At 40.0% G+C, this 9,638-nt stretch overlaps 1 protein-coding gene across 1 annotated transcript; it reads left to right on the forward strand.

The window, feature by feature from the left end:
* The first annotated feature begins 3,703 nt into the window (after nucleotides 1–3,703).
* On the forward strand, nucleotides 3,704–5,038 carry LOC115805954 (interferon-inducible GTPase 5-like). Its single transcript, XM_030766668.1, has 2 exons — nucleotides 3,704–4,256; nucleotides 4,416–5,038. Exons 1-2 carry the CDS (start codon nucleotides 3,704–3,706, stop codon nucleotides 5,036–5,038), a joined length of 1,176 nt encoding a protein of 391 aa, XP_030622528.1.
* Nucleotides 5,039–9,638: the final 4,600 nt, after the last annotated feature.

Below are 9,638 nucleotides of genomic sequence, written 5' to 3' on the forward strand. Positions count from 1 at the left end.
CACAGGCACTGTCCCCGACCCCCACACAACACTGAAGAGACATGTCAGCCATGACAGTCCAACAACATCCAGAGCCTTCTGCATTTCAGGGTGAACTCCTGGCTCCTTGCCAATGTGGAGTTTTCTAACTGCCTCAGTGCCCTCTGCCAGGGAGATGGGTGTCGATCCCCCCGAATCCTCCAGCTCTGCATCTTCCGTGAAGGGCGTGTCAGTTGGGTTTAGGAGCTCCTCCAAGTATTCCTTCTACTGTCTGACAATATCCTTAGTTGAGGTCAGAACCTCCCCATCCCTGCTGAGAACAGCTTGGATGAAGCCCTGCCTACCCCACCTGACAGTTTGCCAGAACCTCTTTGAGGCTAACCAAAAGTCCTTCTCCGTGGCCTCCCCGAACTCCTCCCATAGCCGAAGTTTTGCTTCCATGACAGCCATCGCTGCAGCCCTTTTGGCCTGCCGGTACTCAACCAATCTCAACCAATTCCGGAATCCCCCAAGCTAGCCACGCCCGGAAAGCCTCATTTTTCATCCTGACAAAGCCACGTGGGATTCCGTCGATTTTCCTGTAGGCTGTGGGAGAAGCTTTTAAAAAGACGAATGGACCAGCAGAGAGGGAGGAACAAACAGAGATAGATTTGTTGTATTTGAGTGATTAGTGGCATTATATGGTATTTGTTAAGTGTTCCTCCTTTGTCTATAAAAGAAACCGTTGTGCACATCCTCAGAAATTAATGCTACACATCTGCAAGATGCAATAAGCACATGAACGGTAGGGCAGTGTAGGGGCAGGGGATGTACAAAAATTCAAATACATTATTCAGGAAAGCACAAATAATGAGATGGAAACAGATATTTCTTCTACACAAAGTTTCTTGTTATTATTGGGGAAAAACACCCCACCACATGTGTGCACATCAGCCATTATGTTTCTTCAAATTGATTCATAGCATTGTGGATGTCCACAAGATAAAAATGCCCATTCTGTTTGCAAGATAGGACTTTGGGTACAAAATACAACATTTGCCCAATTTAGTGCGACTTCCGGTATAAACCATGTCCGTCTCTGGTCTACTATCCAAATTCCACAGAGGCAGATAATTTTGTTGCCAGCTTTGTTAGAGATAAGTGGCATGTGTGTAGGAAAAGAGTTTTATAAGTTAAGTTTATATACAGATGATCTAATGTTATATTTAAGTAATATTGAAAAGTCAATCTTGAAGCTATTGGATATCATAGATGAAGTTTCTAAACTATCTGTGGGGAAACGATAATGTGGGGAAAACTGGACTTATGCCAATTACTAGAGACTCACCCAACATTCTAGAGAGTTTTAAGAGGTTTAAATAGCAAAAAGAACGGATTAAATACCTTGGCTGCTACAGAGTTCCGTCAAAACAAAACTAAATAAAGATAATTATGTTTCTTTACTTAATGAACTTAAGGTAAGTATGCCTAGATAAATGGGCAGACTTACCCATAAATCTAATCTAATCTCTCTATCTAATTGATAGGGTAAATCTGATCCAAAAACATCTTAGGGGTTCACCTTAGTGCGCCCAAGAATACCTTGTACCATCTGTCACTATCCAAAATTCAACATTAACTGGAACACATGGATCAAAAGCGGAATTAGTAACATTTTGAATATTGTGTCCGATAATATTATTTTGTCCTTTGAACAGCTTAAGAAAATTTAGCTTAAGTGATAATGACATATTGAGATATTTACAATTGAAAAGCTGGTCATGGCAGAATTTTGAGCTAAACTATGATGGGGAATCAGCATCTATAGAGAAATTATTTATGAATACTGCAGAAAAAAGAAATTGATAGGTAAGGTATATAATTATCTAATAGGAGCACATGTGGATAATTGCTGTTTGCAGAAAATATATGATAACTGGAATAAAGAGCTTAACATCACAGACACAAATATTAAATGGTAAAATATCTGAATCTATCCAATAAAATCACCATTAATGAAAATCTGCACCTCACATATATATATATATATATATATATATATATATATATATATATATATATATATATATATATACACACACACACACACACACACACACACACACACGCGTATATATGTATGTACTGTATGTGTGTGTGTGTGTATATATATATATATATATATATATATATATATATATATATATATATATATATATATATGTTACAATACGTGAATTTGACCCTTCCTCATCCATTTTGTATATAAAAGGTGGTTCTCATGAAGACATCTTCATACATGCTGTCTGGAAATGTGAAAAAGTAAAAAAAAAGTTTGGCTTGAAATTCAGAAGTGGATGACTAATATTTGTAAAACCGAGATTAATTTAACACCCCTGCATTGCTTTGTGCAAAGGATGGACAATCTGAGATACCCTATTGAGTGGCAGGTCTTGTACTCCTCCCTGGTGTATAAAAAACTTATTTTAAAGCATTGGAAAGATGCACAGACCCCATCCATGCAGGACTGACAGGGAAAGATGAAATATTATTTAGCTATAGAAAAGATAATGTCTGAGCACAGAAATAAAAGGGAACAGTTCAGTTGAATATGGTGTGATATATATGAAGCCTTATAATTAAAGGTCAGAACAGAAGTGGGAACCAGGTGGGGGGAAAACAGGAAGGAGAACCATATGAATGTGTATATGCGTGAATGTGAGTGTGTCTTATATGCGTTAGTGTGTTTAATATGTTAAAGCCAAAGTGTATGGTGATGTGGCATGGGTAGGTGGGGTTTGGTTAATGTACAGACGTGTTGTCTTGGTGAACTAGTTGCATGTGTATGACTTTTGTTGTTATTATAATCAAAAACCCAATAAACAAAATTAAAAAAAAAAAAAAGATAATTTTGCTCGTTGAACAGATACAGATACAGAGACTGACATCTCTGTACACCTGTAGTAGGGGCAGTGTGGGGATGTGACATGACAGGGTCAGTAGTCTATGTATGTGGTCTGAGTTCTCTGGCTTCCGGTAGCAGCCCGCATCTAGTTCAAGACACTGGTGCTGGCCTACCAGGCCATAAGAGGCTCCGCCCCATCCTACCTTCAGTCTCTGTTAACTCCTTATATCCCTGCTAGAGCTCTCCGCTCTACCACCTCTGGTCAGCTGACGGTCCCCTCACTTCGGGAACCCAGCAGCTGTTCTTCTTGACCACGCCTCTTCTCTGCCATTGCTCCTTGGTGGTGGAATGACCTCCCTCACTCAGTCAGGACTGCAGAATCTCTTGCCATCTTCCGCAGGAAACTGAAAACCCACCTCTTCAAAACCAACCTGTCCCCCACTGCCTAACCTCCCTTCCTATGTCAAAAAAAATGAAAATAAAAACCCTACTAACCTTGTTCCTATATCGCAAGTCTTGTGTTTATCGTTTACTGTCACGGAATTCCAGGAGCATAATACGGAGGGTAATTAATGTACAGCCTTATTGTGATCTCTGTTTATGGGGAAATGGGATCTGACTGATGCACTTATTGTAAGTCGATTTGGTTAAAAGCGACTGCTAAATACCAATTTGTAAATTGTAAATGAAGGAAGATTCAGCTTGTCATAATTTCTACCGGAATATTGAACCATTAAATGCCTTTACTTGGTGATAATATACATGCTAACTGCGGTACTGTTCTTTGCATATCTCCATCATGTGTAAATTCGTCAAATTTATTTCTGTTGTTTTTTAAAGATGGCTGAAACTCTAGGACATCAAGAAATTCAAGAAATTGGAAAGGCATTAGCCTCTGATGGCATGGATTCTGCATTGGCCAAGATTCACAGTTACTTTAATGAACTAGACAATGTGGAGCTGGACATTGCCATCACAGGAGAGACAGGCTCTGGTAAATCCACCTTCGTCAATGCCTTTAGAGGCTTACGGAGCACAGATGAAGGTGCAGCCCCCACAGGAGTTACTGAGACCACCATGAAGCCAACACCTTATCCATATCCCAAACACGAGAAAGCCAAATTATGGGATCTGCCTGGGATCGGAACACCAGCCTTTAAGGCTGAGACATACCTTCAACAAGTTAACTTTGAGCGCTATGATTTCTTTATCATCATTGCTTCAGAACGCTTTAAGGAGAATCATGTTAAGCTGGCCAAAGAGATAAAGAAAGAGAATAAAAATTTTTACTTCATTCGTACAAAAATTGATCAAGACGTTAGGAATGCGATTGAAGATGGTGTCTCTGATAGCAACAAGACACAGGAAGATATCCGCAGTAACTGCAGGGAAGGTTGGTTTTCCTAGAGATTTCCGTGATTAACTCAATGTATTATCATACCGTGTTTTGTGAGAATTAAGTATTCATTACTAATTATTATACAAAACAGGCTGATGAATACAGCAAGCACGGAATTTATCATTTTGTACATGTTCCTCTCTGTCTTTCTAGAGCTAAAGAAAGCTGGTCTGGACTCTGCTCAGGTCTTCTTGATCTCATCACGTAAGGTGGACTCTTATGACTTCAGTCTTCTCCACCAGACCATTGAGATGAACCTTCCTCAGCTTAAAAAAGACCTACTTCTGCTGGCCCTACCGAACATATCACTGGAGATTCATGAGAAAAAGAAAGAGACATTAAAGGCCAGCATATGGAAAATGTCTCTGCTCTCTGCTGGAGCGTCTGTTGTGCCCATCCCAGGCATCTCTGTTTATGCAGATATGACAATCTTAATAAGGGAGCTCAGAAAATATTACAAGGCATTTGGTCTTGATGACCAATCCCTGCAGAGGCTTGCAAGCAAATCAGGGAAATCCTTGGCAGAGCTAAAGTCAAAGCTGAAATCACCTCTTTTAGACAAGATTGACGAAGATGAAATCATCAAATTGCTGACTCGTGTGGCTGCCACTGGGATGCAAACAGTTGCAAAGGAGTATCTCAGTTTGATCCCAGGTTTGGGATCTTTAGCAGCTGGTGCATTATCCTTTGCTACAATTTACTGCTTGCTCTGCCGCTGTCTGAACGACCTGGCTGAGGATGCCCACAATGTACTCGAGTTTGCTCTTAAGCCATAGCTTGAAATGACCAAATAATGCATTGATCTTTTTTCCCCTCTTAAAATTTCCCCTTTAAATTTCATAACTTTCTGTGTATTTTGTTCAAGCAAAGCACAATCACATGAATGTAGCCTTCATGTTGTCTTTTTTTGTGAGAAACTCACCTCTTGTTAAACTGTGCTGTATAACTAATAGGGACGAACAGCTTGGCCATTATTTGTATTTTTATTTGTATGTATTTTCATGGGAAAATACATGTTTTTGTATATTCGCTTGGATATAAATTGGAATTGTGTGGCTTTAAACCAGAAGTTTAAAACTTTGAGAGTTACCTGTTTTTAAATGTGTTATGTCAATGGCATAGATAAAGTCTAGTCAATGGTTCACTGGTAATGTTAGACTCTATACTAGCATCGCTTATATCCATAACCTTATTTTAGAATCTGAACCCAGTTAATGCAGTGAACTGCTCACAGTTCTGAAAACTGAAATGCCAATATATTCAGATGAGCTCTTTGTTTGTGAAAACATATATTAAATAAAGGCATTAAAGAAACCGATGCAATCATACTTTTCAAATTCAGTTCACCTTTAAATTCTGATTCCCGGATCACCACACTCAGTAAACTAGGAAATGATTTATCATTTACTCAGAGACTACAAATGCAAGTGTCAAAACTTATTACAGCAGTTACATTCAAATGGTACAGACACACACACACACACACACACACAAAACCGCTCTGAATTACAAAAAGAAGAACTAAAAAAACAGAAATAGACACTGACAACAAGAGTTTAATATAGCCGTACACATGAATTCAATACTCACAAAGAGGGACAATGTCTAATGTCTAATGTTTAATGTATTCTCTGCCTGCAGAGAGATTGTGGTAAGGATAGAGACATAGGGTGCATCCCAAAACACAGTAAGCAGCAGCCGAAGCAGGCAGTATTTTAACTAAAATGGATCCTTAAAAGACAGCTTATTTGAAACACTGTAGTTAGACAGCAAGCACATCACCCATTGTTCCTGCTACTTGCACGTAAGTAGTGTTTACTCGCTTCAGGTGCTAGCATCACTCACCTCAGCCTTCAGCATTGTCAAAATTTAACAGCCATAGATCTTGATCTTGCTGCCTTAATAGTCATAATAATTATGTCTGCCCTGGAGACACTTTGAACAGATGAGATGTAGTTTACACAGCAGCTGACATTAGCTAACAACGGTTAAAACAACAGTGAACACCATCTCCGCAATGTATAAGTTTACAGTCTAATACCACAGGTTCTGTGGTATGGACTGTTTGTTGTCACTGCATGTCTTGGACCAGGGCTGTACAGAGTCAAGACTCTAAGGACATCATAATCGACTATAGCCATACATCAGCAACAGCATTCCTGAATGGATGCAGTGGTTCAGAAATGAAGTTACTCACACTGAAGCAGTAGGTGGCATGGGAAGCCCATTGAAGATGCAAGGCTCTATTGTTTTTGTAAGGATTATTATTAGGAGCCAAGTAGCGAAGCTGCTGGAACCCTATTGCAATTGTTAGAATTTTTCACTATTATTATGTTTTCTCATATGGAAGTCTATGGCAGCCCATAGAACTGCTTGGTGGATCTTGAAATTTGGCACATTGATAGAGGACAGTCCAAGGTATCTAACCCCCAAATTTGGGGTCAATCCATGCAGCCCTCTAGTGCCACCAACAGGCCAAACTTCAAGGTACACTTTGGCCAACAACTTTTGAACTGCTTGTCCTAGAGTTGTGTTACGTTCCCCCTTTTTGTCTAGGGGGGTAAGGGAGTGTAACAATAAATAAATGTCTAAGTTAAAAAAGTGAATGCCCCAAGTAAACCACAATACAACAAAAATCAACTTTGAAAAGCAATAATTGGATTTATTATCAAACTTAAATGAAAACAGGAAGTGTCAACCAAAACCAAAACAAAAAGTGACTTCAGGGGGGTATTTCAGAAAGCGGGTTTAGTGAACCCTGAGATGAAGGAAACTCTGGGTTTTCCGTTCCAGAAAGTGAGGTACCTCAAACTCTGGCTAAGTTACCGTGGTAATTGACTCTGTGAACCTAACCTGCTCGCTGGCAGGTTTTCTTCAACAAACCCCGAGTTTCTCCCTATCTCCTCCCTCCGGCTGAACCTGAAGCATCTGTCAAACATGACGTCTCCTTTCCTCGCTAACCCGATCGGTGTTGAAACCAAAGGCTATGCGAATTAATTATGTCGGGAGAGGTTTTTGAGACCCCGATTAGATGTATTATCATTCCCCGATGACTACGTAATCGAGCGTTACCGTTTTTCATCACAATCTATCATTTATCCGAACAACTCCGGCTTACATCTCTAATATTACACACCGTGGACTTCTTGCCTTCAGATTGGAGAAAATTCTTCGCTTTTCTTTTTTTTTTTTTGCCGACGGGAGTTTCCTTTATAACGCTGGCGACGCCGAGTATATCGGGAAAGCAACTGTTTGTAGAGCTGTAAAAAAGCGTCCCCTGCACTTAAACGGCTACTGCGTATTTTTGTAGCGTCAGACCTCTAAGGACCATCAGAGAGGAATTACACAGGATTGCAGGTGACTTATGTAGAATCATCCAGTTGAAGTTAATGATGATATTTTAAATGATATCGTGTTCATGACACTCTGCTGCGACCTCAGACTCGGATCAGCCGTTAGTTTTTATGTTGCAGGCTTTCCCAGTGTCATGGGCTTCATCGATGGCACACAGATCCCTATCACTGCTCCTTCAGTTAATGAAGTAGAAAATGTGAATAGGAAGTCTTTCCACAGCATTAATGCGCAGGTACACTGACTATTGTCTTACAATAACAAAGCCTGTACATCACAATATACTGCAACTAATATTTCTCATTCTCTTCACTGTCAAGATTATATGTGATGCAGCGCACTTGATCATAAATGTTGAAGCCAGTGGCCCAGCTCTGTGCATGATATACGAATGTATCATTAGTGTACCCTGAGCAACAAATTTGCACATGGTAAGTACAGCTTTGCACAAATATCATTTCCTTGTCTCCCTCTTTTAACACCATTAAAATGTATCAACTGTATAATTACAGGAGGGTTTGATGGCCACTTGCTTGGTGACAGAGAGTACCCATGCCAGCCCTCTCTGTTGAGCCCTTACCCTGACCCTGAGCTGGGCCCCCAACAACGTTCCAGTGTGGCTCACTGCAGGACTAGAGCCTGGGTTGAGATGACAATAGGCATGCTCAAAGCCCGGCTCCAGTGTCTGCGTAAAGTTGGAGTAACCCCTGAGACGGCATGTGACACTATTTTGCCATGTGTTGTTCTCCATAATATTGCCACAATTAGAGGAGAGCAGCACCCTGCCGCACAAATGAACGACCCCGAGGAAGACAGTCCCATCCACCCTGCAGATGTCCTGGATGGAGGAGCCGTCGGAGACAACTTGCCAAAATCATTTCACAGATTAAGATACCACCACCCCCCGCAGCCAAATGAAGAAAAATCAGTCACATTTTATTTGGTCTTCTTTATTTCCTACAAATACAAATGCAACAATTACTATATTTAGATTGTTCCAACAATTAACAATTCACCTGTGACCATGCACCCACCACTAACTGGTATTCCAGAAATTGATTGTCAAGATAGGCCTTTCTAATCTGCCACTGCAAGTGCATCATTTCTCAGTCAGTTTTAGCCATTTTCTTTAGGAGATGCATTTCATGAAACTCCTAAATTCATAACTGAGAAAACATAAGGATGACATTAAATTCTACAATTCTACATGCAGAATTAACCTGGCATTTATTGAACATCTCACTGTGTCAATCTGTGCTGTGGAGGTTGATGGACTCTCCTCCTGGTAATGCCCAGTCATGCTCTGATAAAAAGGATAAGAACGTGTCATCCCTTCAGTGTGCATGTTAAACTCAAAATTCCACACAAGAATGTAAAAACATTTTAATAGGGAGAGAAATATCAGTAGCTACCATACATAATATTAATGTAAACCACAGTAGGCCTTTCTGAATCCCTCTTTGTGGCAGCAGACAATGTATCTTCATCATCATCCTTTGATGAAGAAGAGCATTCTGTTTCAGTATACTTTGAACAACTATAATCTCTGGGAGTATTTACGGCCCAAATGTTAATCTGCTAAGCAGGATATTAGGTGAGAGGACATTTGTGTGTCTTAAAAACAGCATTTTGTTGGGTGTTAAAGCTACTCCAAGTTGAAATAGCCACTGAATGGCATTTACTTTGTTTAATATGTCAAATATTAAATGAACCAAAATGAGGTACAATCATGAGCCTATAGGCCTAAGCAAAATGTGTCTTACCTGTTTGAACTATGTTTTTATATTTAATTTTCAGCGGCTGCCAAGTGTGCTTTGTGCCCATGGGATTGCTCCTAAAAGAAAATAGAATTTTATTCAAGTACATTCCACCACTTCCACCTGTAATATTAAAAGAAAGTGTGCTTACATGTTAAATGAATAGGCTTCTGCATTCAAACCTACGCGTTGACTCGGGCAACAATTCTCTCACACGCCAGTTGTTTCGCCTTTGCCGATGCAGTTGTGTTGCCCCCCCCTTTTTTTT

Source organism: Chanos chanos, chromosome 1 (assembly GCF_902362185.1).
Source record: "Chanos chanos chromosome 1, fChaCha1.1, whole genome shotgun sequence".
Lineage (NCBI taxonomy): Eukaryota > Metazoa > Chordata > Actinopteri > Gonorynchiformes > Chanidae > Chanos > Chanos chanos.

What these genes read in the sequence shown, in the direction of transcription:
- LOC115805954 (XM_030766668.1), top strand. Translation starts at nt 3,704, where the DNA reads ATGGCTGAAACTCTAGGACATCAAGAAATTCAAGAAATTGGAAAGGCA. An exon ending in CCGCAGTAACTGCAGGGAAG is followed by an intron (nt 4,257 to 4,415) that starts GTTGGTTTTCCT and finishes CTGTCTTTCTAG; the next exon opens with AGCTAAAGAAAGCTGGTCTG.